This window comes from Emydura macquarii, unplaced genomic scaffold, assembly GCF_026122565.2.
Source record: "Emydura macquarii macquarii isolate MOO-44397 ecotype Brisbane River unplaced genomic scaffold, CSIRO-AGI_Emac_v2 contig_1348, whole genome shotgun sequence".
NCBI lineage: Eukaryota > Metazoa > Chordata > Testudines > Chelidae > Emydura > Emydura macquarii.
The window spans coordinates 12,997,980-13,014,612 of NW_027131485.1; the positions used below are offsets into that span (position 1 = coordinate 12,997,980).

Consider the following 16,633-nt stretch of genomic DNA (forward strand, 5'->3'; position numbering starts at 1 on the left):
AACCCCATCTCCCGGCCTTTGCATGCAGACACTGTGCACACCACAGCAGCAGAGAGGGGCTGCAGCCCCTGGAATCCCCCACCCCTCTGCACCTCCACAGGGAACGGCATCGGGCCTGCAGATGGCAATGACCCCTGTGCCCCCAGGAGTGGGGGGAGCCATATTTGCCCCTTCTCACTTCCCTCTCCCTCCGCCTTCCAAGCAGCTCATCAAATTCCACCACAAACACCCCAGCCACCCTCCTTCCCCCATGAGGGGGGGCACAAAGTGGGAGCTCAGAGGAATTCAATCAGCTCTAATTAGAGGCCTCTGGATTGTCTATCATTTCCAGAGGCTGAAAAGGGGGAGGGGGGGCGGATTAGTCTCAGACTCTCTGCCCCCCCATTGGCTTCCCTGTTCCCTGCACCTCCAGTAAGTGCCGTGCCTGCGTCCATATCAGACACCCCGATAGCGCCCTCCCTTCACCCCAAGCAGAACCACCCACCCCAGCAGAACACAGCTGGGCACAGGCAGAGGCCAGGAGGATCCCGCCTCATCCTGCTACCACGAGTCATGCTAGGGAGGTGGGGCAGCCCTGGGGGAGCTTCTCTAGCCCCCCCCAGCAGGAGTCACTTAAGGGAGCAGGGCAGGAGCACTGGTTGTAGCCGGGGAGCTCCCGACTGCTCCTGTCCAAGCCTCTCTCAGCAGAGGAACGAAGAAAGGTTGCTACCAATGAAGTCCTGCATTGGCTGAAAACAGCCCTGCTGCTAGCTCCCCCCAGTGGTGGGGCTGGAGTAGGGTTCTAGCTGCCCAGAAAGCGTCTCCACGGGCTGAGTCAGACTCCATTGTCAGCAGCAGATCAGCCTTCCCATCTATTGCCTGGCGCGGCTGCCTGTGTAAATATTAATAACGAGCGCGGCACATGGAAACGGGGCTGCGCAGATAAGCTATCAGCAGAGAGCATGTCCATTCATACCTGCCAGCCATTCCAGGAGCCCAGGCCGCAGCACCAACCCAGGGCTTTCACTTCCTCCCACCCCCTCCCCCAGGGCAGAGTGGAGACTGCAGACCGCGGGACATAGATCTCAGGCAGGCTGCGGAAAAGGCATTCTAGTCAGACTTCGTCAGACACCCATGCTGGGGCTGCGTGGACAGTCAGGCATTGCAAGCCTAACACATCCCAAGCCAAGGCGCAGTGCTCTCCCCCAATGTGGTGGGGGCCTTAGAGAAATAACGCTCCCTGTGTCCAGAGACACCTGTGGGAGGCATGGGGCCTTAGCAGAGGCAGTCTTGCCTAGTGGCTAGGGCACTGAGCTGGGACTCAGGAGACCTGTGTTCCATTCCCAGCTGTGCTACTGAACTGCAGCATGACCTTAGGCAAATCGTTTCACCTCCCGGTGCCTCAGTTTCCCCTCCAGCCCTTTGTCTGTTTAGCCAGTCAGCTCTCCGGCATGGCGCTCACTGGGGCTGCAGAGCCCCTAGCAGGAGGGAGCTCTGACCCTGGTCAGGGACTCTAGATACTGCCACAATACCAATAATAGTGAGCAAATGAAAGCTCTACCTCCACGCAGTGACCGTTAGGCCTGGCTCCCTGGCTAACTCTCCAGCTCCGCCAGGGACCATCTCCCGCTCTGCTGTGTATGCTCGGAACACAGTGGTGGCAGGAAGACAAACAAACAGTCAGGACTGACTGACTGCTCTGAGCTGGAAACCCTCCTTTGTGTGCAGGTCTGACAGCCCTCTGGGGCGAGCAGGGAGTATTGAGCCCATGGCATAGGGCTGAGGCCAGTTTATTTTTGTTCCTGGGTCTATGCCTCTCCCCCACCCTGATCTCATTTCAATGCCTCTAACCCGTCCCCATCTATCGCCCACAGTTAGTGAAGAGAACACACATTCCCTGCCCTAGGCTGCGGGACCAGAGGCGGCTGTCTGGCCTACTGGGAAGAGCATGAACCAGGTGCTGGCATAATGCTGGGTTCAGTGTTGATAACGCAATTGACTCCCTGGGAGGATGAGCGCACGAACCGACCTTTCTGCATGCTAGTCAATGGCAGCCTGGCCAGAGAAATCTCTCTGCAACTCAGGATGCGGCCCCTGGAGACCGGCTCACACAAACCTCCCTGCGAGTCCCAGATAGCGGGGCTGGTGCTGCCCCAGCTCAGCCTGGGGAACAAACCTGCACTGCCAGAAACTGTATCTGGAGCTGAGCCCAGAAACCTCACAGCAACAACTGCAATCCTAGGAAACCTCCCCATGGCCCTGCTCCTAGTCCAAGCTCTTCCCAGTAGGCCACACAGCCGCCTCCAATTCTGCAGCTAGAGCAGAGAGAGCATGTTCTGTTCTGTTCCCAAAGGCAAGTGTGGTAAGTCACTCCATGCAGCAGCCGGGCCATGGGGGAGGAGAGGAAGTTAGCACACTCCGACTCATTCAGACACACAGATGGAGTCAATGAAGCTGCTAATTCTTCCCCCTCATACTGAGTCTCCCTGTGTTAGCAAACACGGGGACACTGCAAACAGTCTGGCTGTTGATTCTGACACAGCATCCCAGAAAGGGCTAGTTTCTGCTGTGCAAACATGAATCCCTCCAAGGAGATCAGGTTCCAAGGGTTCCTCCACCAGCTGTCTGGGCTGTTTGCTTAGCCCCGTGGAAAACTTAACCTGATTTTACACAGGATGTTCTCCGGATGTCCCTGCTTGCTTGGAATGCCATGGCTCCAGACCACAATCTTGCCACATGTATCCTTTATAAACAGCTGTATTAGAGTAGCCCTATAGCTATAACTCCAGCTGAGATTAGGGTCCTGTTGTGCTAGGTACTGTACATACATCGTGAGAGACAGTCCCTGCCCCAGTGAGTTTACAATCTAAACAGATAAGGGCTCGAAGGGGAAACTGAGGCACAGAGGCACGACATGAGCTGCTCAAGGTCACACAGAAGGCCAGATCTCCTAAATCCCAGTCCAGGGCTCTAGCCAATGTACCATACTACCAGATCTCTCAACTGAAACCGGGGAATAGCAGGAGTGACAGCTCTAATCACAGCAACAGGGAGCCATCTTTGGCCTATCTGTTGTTTCCCTTTATAAAGTGGATCAGGGAGACAGTTCACCAGCTTTTCAAGCACAATAAACCTCTTCTGGAGGAGTCTGCTGAAAAGAAAATTGACTTTTTGTTCAATAAATAACGTGGGAGCAGAAAAAAAATATTTGATGACGCTTCTGCATAATAATTATTTTATTGTTCCACTGAAGATCCTATTCATCATTCTAATTGCCAGAGAGATCTTATCTCCACTTCACCTAATTGTAAATGTTCTCCAGATGTTAACACAAAATCTTTGCTCTCATAGCATATTAGAAATTGACAGCCCCGCAGTCTCCAGAATACATTTGGAAAAAGATGTTAGTGGGCACCCGGAATAAATTGCTTTGGTGCCCTTTCAGTCGGAGACTTTTACAAGCAACCTTTGTATACGGACGCTGGGGACCTGTGGTAATTACCAGGGTTTGCTGAAGGGAATTTATGCCTCTTCATAAACATGAACACTGGAGTTTACTACAGAGGGACTAGGCTATAACTCGGAAGAATCTTTCATAAGCACCAGTGCTGTAAGCAGATTAGCCCTAGCTCTTCATATACCTGGATATGACAGCACACTGATTCCAAGACAGATATACTTGGATGACTCAGCAAGCACAGTTATTTTAGGTTACTATCAATATGCTCAGTTTTAAAGCATGCTGCTACAGCTTCCGCTGTGTTACTAGTCTTGCTAGGTATGGGCATGGTAGCTTACTAGAGATAACTCCCAAGTCTCTACCACACACTGTAACTTACTACTGATCTATACACACAGCTCTCTGCAAGCATGGGCAGTGTACGGTATGCTACTGCTGATATACTGGTGGGAATCACTGCTAGCACTCTCCGACAGCAGTTAGCATGAGTAAGGTCAAGATCTCCTTCTAAAAGTAGCGGTCTGTAAATACACTGTAGATTGCTGTTAGTAAATACTTGTAGCCCTTCTGGAGCAGTGTATTATGCTCCTGGCATAGGCACAGCTAGCTGTAAGCAATGACAAGGCACAGCATTAGTCATGGAATAATTATTGACAACACAACAGAGCTCGGATCTCCTCCTTCTACAATGCCGCGTGCTAAAGGAGACTAATTTCTTGAGGAGCTCATGCTGTCTTGAATTATATCCCATCTGCAGCACGTCCCCAGCGCATGCATTGACATGGCCAACTTCCCCAGATCACCCCTGGGTCTCTAGCGACTGTTGTGCCACAGCCAGGAATACTCAAGCTGTTGTGTTTAATCAAATCATAAACCAATTGTTTTAGCCCTAGGGAAAAGTCGTCAGTTCATCTTGCAAGCTGTTAAAGATGCCATAGTTCTAATAGCGAATTCAGATCTGGGGCTTAGTCCCCAGGGCTCAGACCAACAGGGGTTGGGGCACTGATGAGGGGAAGCTAGCAGCTCCAGGGCTCTCTCCCCCTAGGTGTCCGTACAGCGCCTAGCACAGTGGGTCCTGGATCTCGGTGGGGGCTGCTTGGCGCTACAGCAATTCAAATAATAAATGGCAGCATGCAGAGGTCAGTTTTGAGCTTCTGCTGCAGTGGCCTGGCTGGCCCACGAGAAAGCCTGGGAACTCCTACGCTCTATCAGTGTCCAGACACAACAGAGGCCTGAGAACTAGGCAGCCTCTGAGGCTGCACAGAGCCTTGTTTTTCCAGGGCACCCCATGCACATGCATCCAATCACCTCTGGGTTCCCTTTGCACCGGTGCCCGCTGACCATGGCAGAGATTGCATCACCCGCTGCTCCCTCTGCTCAGCGACCCTGCAGACTCACCCAAAGGCAAGTGGGACCTGCCCCAACCTGAGGATGCATCCCATGGGGAAGCCGAGGGAAACGCCACGCTTGCCACTCTGCACAGGTCCCGTCCCACACCCCGACTTGGCAGAGGTGCCGAGTGCCCACAGAGCCTGCCAAAGTCAACGGGAACAGAGGTGTGCACACCTCGGAAAATCATGCCAGCCTCAGGGAGGACTTGCCCTGGGCAGAGGCGCTAGACCAGCTAACACTAACCAGGGCAGTCAAATCTCAGGCTTAATCTGTGTGTGAGTGGGGGTGGGGGGAACACACCCCTTCCTGGCAATGCTATCAGCCAGCTGCACCTTCCTCTGAAAAGTAGGGAAAATGCTGGCCAAGATGGGTTTGCTGAGACATGTCGATCTCCTACTATCCCTTCCCACTGCTCCAAAACCCAGCCTAGCCCCAGGAGGACAGGAAGTGTCACCCAGTGGTTACAGCAGGACTTCTGGGTTCTGTTCCAAGTGCTGCTGCTCCCTGAGTGAGGCTCAGTGCCTCAGTTTCCCCATAGGCAAAAAGCAGGCAATGCCCCGCATGCCCAGGTCACTCGCAGGGGTGGGGCATTAATTCGTGACTGTTTGCAGAGTGCTTTGAGCTCCTCAGACAGGAGGGGCGAGAGCAGGGCGGCTCTTACTGCAGGCGCCGGGCAGGCTGCTCCGCGCTCAGCATCTCAACATACCTTCGCTTCATGTTCTCAGAAGACCTGTCGATGAGGAAGTTTCCATGACGCACGCTGCCACGGTAACAGAGGCCTTTTGCGGGAGGCAGGAAGCTGCCTGCTTGTCACTTCCCGTGCAGGGGAGGCCTCACATGAAGCTGACCTTGGGCTCCCATGCTGAGCTCGGACCTACTATCAAACCACAGCCTCCCTTTGGGCCGGTTTTCATGCACACAGGGCCTCTTCAGCCTGCAGCCCTGCACGGCAGCTTGAAGCCTTCACACACACACCCCCAGCCCGCAAGCCCCACACAGCTGCTGTGCTTTGCCCTGTTGAACAGGAGACCAGTGCAGACCACGACTGCATTTCAGAGCCTGCCCAAGCTCTGTTCCCCGCCTCAAGCTTCCCGGCCAGCTTGGAAATCAGTGATCAGCTCCCGTGGGCGAATGCAGATCTGCAGGTGGGACTGGCTGGAGTTTGGGGCCAGCCCCATCTGTGCTAGAAGCTGAGCCTACCTGCATGGGTCCGGTCACTGCCCCCCAGACTAACTCACTGCTCTTCTCTTCCACCCCCAGCAACCCCTTCTGCATACAGGTCACTTCTCCCATCAGATACAGCTCTCTGCTTCCATCAACCCCTTCTCCACATAGCACTCTGCTCCCAGCACATGCACGTGCCTGCACCCATGCTCGCACATGCACACCCATACAGGTCACCCCTCGGTCTGCCTGGTGAGATAGAGCCTAAGGACTGGCCCCAGCTGCTCCTTCCCACTCACGTGCGGCTCTCAATCTGGCCCCAGCACCAGGTCCCTTTTCCCACAGTGAGTCCAGCTGCCCCCAGTACACCTGTGCCAAGTGGGTGGCACGACACCAGAAGGTCATGATTGGGGCCATGGGCAGATATGATGTGCCCATTACTTGCATGGCTAGCATCCAGACACGGAACATCTGGTGCCAGGAAAGTTGTGATTGTTGCAGGCCTGTGGCACGAGGCAGAAATGTGCCCTGCAGAGATAGTGATCTTACAATCACCACATGTGGCGTATTTCATCCAAACCATCCCAACATGTTTTACAACACACACAGGAACATCATCTCCCGCCACTAACATGCAGCCACCTCTGAAGTGGAACAGAACAGCTGTATTAACAGTGCACAGCAACACTGCGCAAGAGTTTAGGGCTGGGAGTGGAGGGAAAAATACTGCATCCAACTGATACTGCAGGGGGAATTTTTGATCGGTAGAGTGCAATGATCCCAAGTTGGAACATGGCCAGGACTATGCCTCTCTCAGAATGTGCTATGGCAGAGTTGATGCTCACAAGTTTCTTGGTTTCATGTTTCTTCCAAACAGCAACGAACCAAATTCTGCTCTCAGTTACAACAAACACTGTCAATCTAGAGTCCCGCCATTTGACTTCATAGCATTACTGAGCAAGGGTAGACTTGGATCCAGAAGCACAGCGGCTGTTAACATGTACCCATTGCTGTTTTCCCATTACACCCTGTGGCTTCCCATCCAAGCCTGCCCAACTCTGCTTCGCTTATTAGCCAAAATAACCGCGGCAGCATGCCTTCTAAAATGCCGACTGCAAGCCACTGGCCTTTTCTCCTGGTGGTGCACACTTGCCACCGCACGTGGAAACAGTCACACTTAGCACTCCCCGGCTCCTGCCTAGTGCTTTCATTTCACACACAGTAACAGCCCTGAGCGTCAGTTCCCCCGAGAACAGAAAGTTCTACACTCATCATCCCGCAGGCTAGTGTCAGCACAAAACAGAAGGCTCGCAAACTTTTCCATGGTGTGGGTCACACCGGAACCTTGTGGTTGTCCCCGCTCACCCGCCACCACCTGATCCCACCTCCCCATTGCTCAACACCCCCGCCACAACTCCAGCGATTGCTCGTACAGAAAGTGAACATCAGGAAAGCAATGTACGTATTAGCACTGGGATGTAATGCTGCCTGACAGCTGGAAACAGCAGTGTGTGCCCAGCCTGGTCTCTGTGGATGCTCCACGGACTGCAGCTTGAGTAGCTATGCTTCAGCAACAAAACGGGCAAAATTCAATGTTGATAAATGCAATGCAATGCACATTGGAAAGCATCAACCCATCTCTACCTATCAAATGATGGGGTCTAAAGTAGCTGTTACCACTCAAGAAAGATCTTGGAGTCATTGTGGAAATTTCTCTGAAAACATCCACTCAATGTGCAGCAGCAGTCAAAAAAGCTAACCAAATGTTAGGAATCATTAGGAAAGGGATAGATAATAAGGCAGAAAATATCATAATGCCTCTTTATAAATCCATGGTACACCCACATCTTGAATATTGTGTGCAGATCTGGTCACCCCATCTCAAAAAAGATATATTGGAAGTGGAAACGGTACAGAAAAGGGCAACAAAAATGATTAGGGGTATGGAAAGGCTTCCATATGAGGACAGATTATTAAGATAGGGACTTTTCAGCATGGAAAAGGGACGAGTAAGGGGGGATATGATAGAGGTCTATAAAATCATGACTTGTGTGGAGAAAGTAGATAAGGAAGTGTTATTTACTCCTTCTCATAACACAAAAACTAGGGGTTACCCAATTAAATGAATAGGCAGCAGGTTTAAAATGAACAAAGAGAAGTATTTCTTCACACAACACAGTCAATCTATGGAACTCCTTGCCAGAGGATGTTGTGAAGGCCAAGACTATAACGGGGTTCAAAAAAGAACTAGATAAGTTCATGGAGGATCGGTCCATCAACATTAGCCAGGGTAGGAAGGGATTGCTGTTTGCCAAAGGGAACGGATGACAGGATGGATCACTTGATGATTACCTGTTCTGTTCAGTCCCTCTGAAGCACCTGGCATTGGCCCCTGTCAGAAGACAGGATACTGGGCTAGATGGACCCAGCACGGCCATTCTTATGTTCTGATGGATTTTTTTTTAAATAAAAGTGCAGGGTCACTGTGCTCATTTTACAGATGGGGAAACTGAGGCAGGTGCCCACAGACACACAGAGACTCAGCAGCAGTCCTAGGATTAAAACCCAGATGTACCCCAGCTCCATGCCTGCTCGATCTTGCAGCACTGGATCCCTCCAGCACAGTGAGCCCTCAGCAACCGCACACTAAATGTGCCCCAAGAACTGCTCAATTGCACTGCTAACAGAACTGGGATCAGAAATCAGCCTCTTATAATCTAGTCCCCAACTCAGCCCTGGAAGGGAGGGAAGCAGAGCGCATGACTAGCTCGGTGCTGTAGACCGGCCAGAGGCTGACATGCCTGGGAGGTCCCACATCAGGTACAGAAGGCAGCATGCTCCTGCCCAGCTCCCTCCTCCCCATGTGATGCTGGAAGCCCAGACCTTCCCCAGTGAAGCAACCTTGGCGGGGCGCCAACAGCTCCCCCTCCCTCTGCCTTTCTCCGTGTGCATCCCCCACCCCAGGCTGGGGAGACTGAGACCCTGCTTCTGTTCTGAGCCGGCTGGATTGGGTTGGGCCGGAGCCAGAGACAGGCTCCCTGCTGCACAGGGCTGGGTTCCATCGGCCAGGGAGGGTGCCAGGCACTCAATGCAGGGAGAAGGAGAGGCACTGAGAGAGGAGACGGACAGGGGTGCTTGTGCCAGCTCTTTACCCATGCAGGGCTCCCCGCCGGGGCACCGTGGGGATTTACCCTCCTCTCCTGCTGTCAGCTCTTGCAGCCCCAGAGCCCTGGCTGCCCAGCTCCTTCCCAATCTAGGGGATACTCCACAAGCCAGCTGGACACACGTCACAGGGAGGAAGCTTTGCCCCCTCTCAGCTAGATCTGGCCAGCCCTGCCTCTAGGACTGACCCCCGCCACCCCATTCTCCTCCCCCCCCATCCCCTAGTGTGCCGAGCCAGATCCTCCCGTCTGGTACAGCTGGGCTAGATCTACGTTCCTGCACATCACAGCCCTCACCTTCTACAGCCATCCTACCCCACCCCCATCACAGACCCAAACCCCACCTTACCCCCCCACTGCCCCATCACAGCCCACCCCCCCCAACCTGTCTCCCACACACCTCCTGGGTTCTATTATACCCCATTATACTCCTCATCTTTACAGCCTGCTGCTATTCCACCTCCATCATTTCTCTCATCTCCCATTAGACCCCAAGCTGTACCTGTCCCCATCCCCCCCAACTGCTAGTCTGCTCCCTCTCATACCCCTCCTCCCTGTCAGACCCTCATCCCCCTCCCCTGCTGCTCTCCCACCCCCTGATGTGCCTCTCACTGACCAGGATCCCCTGCCTCGCCACTATCCCCTCCTCTATCCCCCAAGCATTTGGGCTCTGGCATGCAGCGGAGCAACTATGCTGCATCCCATCACCTGGGCAGTGCCTCCTGATAATCCCCTGGCTCACGGGAAGGGCAGATCTCCTCCTGGCTGGCCCCTCTGGGGCAGCAACGTCCCTGGCAGTGAACGGAGAGGGTTCTACCTCATCCTTTAGCCCACACCACCCCCTCCACCCGCAGCTCCCAGGACCAAGTCAGCAGTGAGCAGACAAGTGCTGACCTCTTCCGTGGTGAGCGGCATGCAGATCCGATACTCCTTTATCAGCATGGTGGTCCTGCTCTCTCCACTGGGATTCAGGTGCACGGGCAGCCCCTCTGGAAGGAAGCCAGGAGCTGGTGGCAAACGGGAGCGATGGATCAAGTGGAAACGTCGGTGTGGAGAAAGCAGAGTGGCACCCAAGCCTCTCTCAGAGAAGGACTCATTCTGCAGGGAGACAGAACCCGCTGGCCCGTGAGGAGAGGAGAGAGCAGAGCAACAGCTGGGATCCAGCCCGTACGATCCCTTCTTAGTCGGAGGAAAGGCTCCCCTCTCCTTCCTCCTCTGCTACAGGCACGGCTCTGCTTGTGACTTCATAATCCGTTGCCATGGCAGTGGTTGTGAGGTCACCAAACTAGAGTGTACCAAGGGACAGAGCTGGAAGATCCAGGATCTGGGTGAGGAGGGAGGCCACCCCCAGCTGTGTCACCTCCACAGATCGGCCACTGGGGAGGGGGGAATAGCCACACACAGGAGGGAGGGAGGTTAAACTGGGGTTTAATCCTTCCCCTGCTGAGGGAATGTCTGCACCTCTCAGCAGCTGCCCATGTCTGAGCGGGCACCTCTCCCCAGGGAGTCTCTGGATCACTCTAGCGCTGCTGTAAATGGGTGTGGGAGGGCGCAAGTTACACACACGGCTCAGAGAACAGGACTAAGTGACAGCGCAGGGTGTAACTAACCCGTCCGGGCTTCAGTGAGTGTGCAAACATCAAGGTGATTTACACACTGGGGGAGGAAGAGGAGGCCGCCGGGAGAGCATCTAGCGGGACAGTGTAAGCAGTTGCCTCCTCACACTTCTTGCTTCCACTCCTCCCAGTGGCTGGAGGCCCTGCCCCCTCGGCTTGTGCGTGACATTGACTCACACCCTACAGGCGCGGATCTGGGCTGCTCTGAAGCCAATGGGAATGTTGCTATTGACACCAATAGTACCTGCAGTCAGCCCCCACTCAACGGCCTGTCAGCGGTGGCTGCACAGCGGTGCCACTCCTTCCCCTGCCGCCTAACCCACTATGCCTGACCACTACTGAGGTCACTGCTGAGTTTGGCCCACATGGTGTGAATCCACTGGGTCCATTGGGCACCTTGGGCTCTCGCCAGCCTTGCCCAAGGACCAGGCAGCCTCAGGGGCACTTAGTATTAATGATGTAATAAGCACCATCACAGTGCTCAGTGCTGTACAAAACACAGCTAATCTCAGTTACACCAGGCCAGTCCCAGTGTCTCGGCCTCAGGGAGTTTTACAATTCCAGTGAGACAGACCCAGTCCAGACACACGATCCCTGAGATGCTGGCCTAACTGCCGGGGAGGGTGAGTTCTTTAATAGATTCTCTCCACCTTCCAACTCCCCTTTCTCAAGCATCCTTCCTCTCTTCTGCTCCTACAAACCCCGTCCTGTCCTTTGTGTTTGTCTATCTTAGGCAAGAGGCTCTTTGGAGCAAGGGAATAGATCTTACTGTGTAAACTGCCATGTAAATTTATACCCCTGCTAGAACAGGTTGGCAGTATTTGCCTGAAAGAGCCTGCCCTATAAGCAGGTGCTGAGCCTGCTAGCAAAGGGTTAAGTGGGCTCTGTTGACTTGTTATCCCATGTGACTATAAAGGAGGTGGGAGTGGCTTTACAGGGACAGAGGACCTTAAGAATGGGTTGAGCAGCCCTGAGGGAGGAACTCCAGACGCAGCCAAGCCTGTGGAGAAGGACTGACCTGAACTTTGTGTTGTCATATTGATAGTATTTTGGCTAACAAAGCCAATCCCCAGGATGGGGATGAGTTTGGGCTCTACAGTGCATGTGGACCGTGTCTGGGAAAGACACTTGCTCAGTTATTTACTGTCAATTATATCTATGCAGAATAAATGCCTGCTGTCGGGAGCGAACAGCTTTCTGGAAGGGATTTAAGTGAGCTGAAGTGAGGCTGGTTAACCAGTCCATGAGAAGCAGGAGACTTTTCCACAGATAAGGGCACCATGGAGGAACGCGCAGAGAGTGAGAGAAGAGAGCAGAAAAGGCTTTGAGGAGGGCAGGCTGAGCCAGTTGCAGACAGCAGGTGAGGGTGCAGGAGAGAAGAAGGGCAGAGATACAGGTCAGAGCAGGGAGAGGCTGACGGAGCTTTGACTGGAAGGATGAGACCTGATACATCGGTGACTTATGAAGAAGCCTTTTCTGGATGTTGCTCATACGTGGGGCTGCATGGGAGGAGTGATCCCCACAGGCCCTTGCAGGCTGGTCAGAGCGCTTGCAGCCTGGGCAGCGATGTGAGTGTAGTTTCTCCCCCTCCCAGGATAGTGCAGATAGCCCTTATCCCCATACTTCAGCAAGGGCTTGAGCTCTAGCCACACCCTGCGCTGCAGATATGGGAGTTGCTATTTCCAGGGATAGCAGGTATCCATCACGCATGCAGTGTCCATGAGGGCATGGACCTGGGCAGACATCCATGCCACTTATTGGGCTTCCTCGGGATCGTGTTCCCTAGCTCTCCCCCCCTCAGCACTCCCAGGGATGGGTGGGGTGGGGGGAATTAATGCTACTATTGCCATTCACTACTGAGCTGTCCCACCTTTCAGAGGCCAACCGCCCCCTCCCCTCCCACACACAGCATCCTCATTGCTCAGGAATGCATTAAGCCATCGGCCTTATCCGAGCACCCCAGCTGCCTGGTCAGCTTTCTTGAGTCCCACTTCTCCTCTTGAGATGCAAGGGTTGGAAGCAGGAGCAAGCGTTACAGAGGTGGTGATGTCTGCATGAGTCTGCAGTGAGCCAGAGACAGTTGCTCTGCGAAGAGGACACTGCCCCAAGCATCTCAGGGAGGTGGCAGCTCCTAGACTCACTGCTGGGGACTCGCTTGCTGCTTCTCCATTAAGATCGGCCAGGGGGAGGGATGAAAATGCAGGGAGAAATGCAGGTGGCTAGAGAAGGCGCTCTGAGAGGAAAGAGTAAGTAGAGCTAGAACAAATCAGGGACAGGAACTGGGGAGGGAAAGGGCTGGAGGAAAATCCGGGGACACGTTCCATGCTGCAAAAGTTGCACTTCTGCCTGGGATCCCAACTGGAGATGGAGCAGAGGACAAAGAGAAGAGAGGCAATCCATAGGCTTGGGCTGGGCAGGGTGCTAGCCCAGATCCAGCAGCAGATAAGTAGGCAGATGTAACTCCGAAGAAAGATGGGCATGCAGAGAGAGCATCCAGGTGGCCAGACAGGCATCGTGCACTCGTTGGGCAGAGAAAGAGAGCGCATGAGCCCATACCCGGCAGACAGACTGCATCCATGCCTGGTGGCCAGACAGAGAACCCATACCCCCTGGATGGCTGGGCAGACAGAGTGCTTAACGCACCATGGAAATCAGAGCTGGAGAAGCCCTGTCAGGTGCCCTCGTGCATATTCTGTTCGCAGGGCACGAGGTGCCAAGTCACTGCAGAATGGAAGAAGGCAGAATGGAGGAAACAGATGCAACATTCACATAGGGAGGGGCACTACAGCCAGGCCAGTAAGCTCAGGAGCCTGATCTGTGAGTTCTCTAGCTGGTTCACAGCAATCTTGGAGAGGGCACAGGGCGGGAGGGAGACACCTTGCAACAGGCGATCTCAGGTCCATTTGATTTATTTGTGACTTGGATTGTGGTAGCACCTAGAGGGCGTGGCCTCAGTGAGCAAAGCACTATACACTCTTCTAGCAAAGACATGCTCCCTGCCCCTAAGAGACTGCTCTGCAAGAGTGGAGACAACAGGTGGCTACCACAAACAGATGGCGGAGGAAGAAGGGACCAGTCAGACAAAACAAGACAAGAGACGCAACATGTGCTCTCATGCTATGGAGACACGGAGGAGGCTAATTGTTTCACCTCCAGTAAACACCTATTGATTTGTGAGCTGCCTTCAATGGAGATTCTGATCTCAGCTACTCTGAGTCAATGGACTCCCTGTGGCATTGCTCTAGATTTCCGCCAGTGTGAGAGCAGAACCTGGCCCTTTGAAAGAGCTGTGTATTTGTCACAGCTCCACACTGGGTCTATTGGGCATGCACAGGACCTGATCCGGCAGCATTTGTTCACGTGAGCAGCCCCATTGGTGTCAATGGGACCTCCGACATGGGTCCAGCGAGCAGGATTGGGCCCACTGTTAGGAAAATCAATTAGTATTTTACAGTGAGGCGCTTATTAAGCATAAGCAGACCAGTAATAACCACCTTATCAGCCATGCAATAATAATCTTATCAGATCCACAGTAAATTTTATTAGATGAGCGCTATCTAGCTAATGGAAACATTTAATACATCACTGGGGAGGGCCCAGAGGGAGTACATTGTGGATTATGGAAATAACTAGTTGGGAAGAGATAGACCAGAACCAAACTCAAATGGGACATTGGGATCTGCAGAATCCCATCCACAATGCTTGTTTGGAGGGGAGTGGGGGTGCAAACACCTCCCTTGATCCTTTGCCCAACCCCTAAGTGCAGGGGAGAGGTTCCATTCTGTTTGGATCCTTCCTCCTCCATGGTTGTGGCCTCTGATCAGCCGTGGGAGAGATGTAAACTCTGTGGAGATTTACTCTGTGGCTTGTGAAACACCCTGTATGGTGCCATGTAAGTAATGAAACCCTCTGGCTGAGTCCAGCTCCCTAGGCTAGGCCAGGCCAGGCCCCCTGCAGAAGAGCATCTGATAAACAGACACACACCTTGTCTTCACCCAAGGCCGAGGTATTTATAACGCTGCTGCTAATCCCCAACAAATGCTGGTTTTATAGCAAATGTGTTATTAAGGGAACCTCCAGCTGCCCGCTTAACCCTAAAGCAAACACGGATTCTCCTCTTGGACTCCAGGACTGCCCCTCCGGTCCTGGGCCAAGGTGCCAGGCTGGCCAAAGGGCAACAACAGCACGGGGGGCTGGCAAACAAAGAGAGCGAGGGCAGAGCAAGGGGGAGCTCCGTCAGGTCTCACTGCGCGCCCGGAGCAGCCCCGGCCGGGGGGCCTGGCACAGGAGCTGGCTGGGACCGGAGCTCTCAGGACAAAGAAAATCCCTCCTGAGAGCAGAGCGGGTCGGGTCGGGTCCCTCCCCCAGCCCCAGCCAGGGCTCGGAGCGGGGCAGCCATCGCCTGCCCCACACACGGAGATCAGGTGCTGCGGGCGGATAAGTTACCCATTAATGAAGCTCGGTTCACAGAGACTCGACCTGGCTGGGAGGGGGCCTGGGTCACGCAGGGGCCGGGAACTGCTGGAGGCATCTGGGGAAAGGAGACGCCGCTCGCTTCGCTCCCCCCCGCCGCTGGCGCCGGAGCCCGGAGGTGCCGCCCGCTGGGGCTGAAACTAACGCACCAGAGCAAGCGGAACCCCGCGGCTCCCCGCGTCCCACCCGCTCTCGCCCAGGTCCGCACTTGCCCGGCCGCGCCCCGGCACTTACCCGAGGAGGGCCCGAGGCGATGGGATGGGCACCCCAGAGTGAATAGCACACGCGGGCCGCCCGCACTGCAGGGCAGCAACTTCACAGCCACAGCCCGGCTGGCAAGCGGAGTCCTCTCCCCTGCCCCCCGGTGCCCCCAGCCTCCCGTCCGTACCCCCCAGCGCCCTCTCCTCTCTCCCCTGCCCCCGTTATCCCCCCCCGCCATTCTCCATCCGCCCCGCGCCCTCACTCACCCGCACCCCGGGAGCAGCGCGGCGCAGCGGCCAGATTCTCCTTCACACCGGTCGGTCCGCGCGGCGGCCGCTCCCCGGAGTTTGCCTCCAACTCCCGAGTCCGGTGCACAGTGGCCGAGCCAGCGCCTCCGCTGGGCCGAGCCGGACCGCCTGTGCCCCGGGAGCCTCGACCCGCGCTGCTGCTGCGCCGCTCGCTCACTCTGCTCCTGCCGCCGCGCCGAGGCTGCCCCTCACACCGACCTCTAGGGGAAAGCATCCGGCAGCGCAGCCCGCCCGCCCGGCCCTGGGGGAAGCCATGGAAATACCTACCTGCCCTGCCGCAGCCGCCAGGAGCAATCCTTATCCTAGCCGGCCGCAGCCACGGCGAGCTGGGAGCGACTCCGGAGCCAATCCGCGGCTGTGACTGGCTCGCCGAGGGGGTGGGGTGCCCGGCCCGGCCCGGCCCGGCCCTCGGGCGTGAGTGACTTGGAGCGAAGGGAGGGTCCCTCCCCTAACCGTCCCCCCCACCTAACCTTCCCCGCGTGCTTGTTGGGACTGGAGAGGGGCACCGCCAGGTTAAACGCGGGCGGACTGGAGGCTGACATTTGCAAACCTCCTGGCTAAGTCAGCCTCCATGCAGCTCAACAAAAGCCGGCTGGACTGGCTCAGGGGCTGCCCCTTATCACCTGGGAAAACCAGGCCTCTTCTCCTGAGGTGCCGGGTGGTTGGGTTAGGAGCCTAATTTTAGCACCAGCCTTTGCAAATTGTATCCCATCTCTTTAATCACACCCCCATTCCCCCAAAACCCCCACCTTAGTTCAGGAAAAACTTACAAGGCATCTTCCTTTTTATTAGCCCACTGACATCACTGTCCTATTTACACACAGCCTAAAGTTAAGCCCAGGAGTAAGTCCTTGCAGGTCTAGGCCCAGCATCTGCCAT

At 55.0% G+C, this 16,633-nt stretch overlaps 1 protein-coding gene across 1 annotated transcript in view; it reads right to left on the minus strand.

Annotated features, from left to right (window-relative positions):
- The window catches only part of LOC137155161 (cytoplasmic phosphatidylinositol transfer protein 1-like), a 42,735-nt gene extending 26,749 nt beyond the window's left edge, over positions 1-15,986 (minus strand). Inside the window, exons 1-2 of the mRNA XM_067551233.1 lie at positions 15,713-15,986; positions 10,051-10,254 (exon numbers count right to left, since the gene is read on the minus strand). Of these exons, the coding sequence (XP_067407334.1) occupies positions 10,051-10,098 (48 nt within the window). The 5' untranslated portion in view covers positions 10,099-10,254; positions 15,713-15,986. The remainder of the gene's footprint in view (positions 1-10,050; positions 10,255-15,712) is intronic.
- Positions 15,987-16,633: the final 647 nt, after the last annotated feature.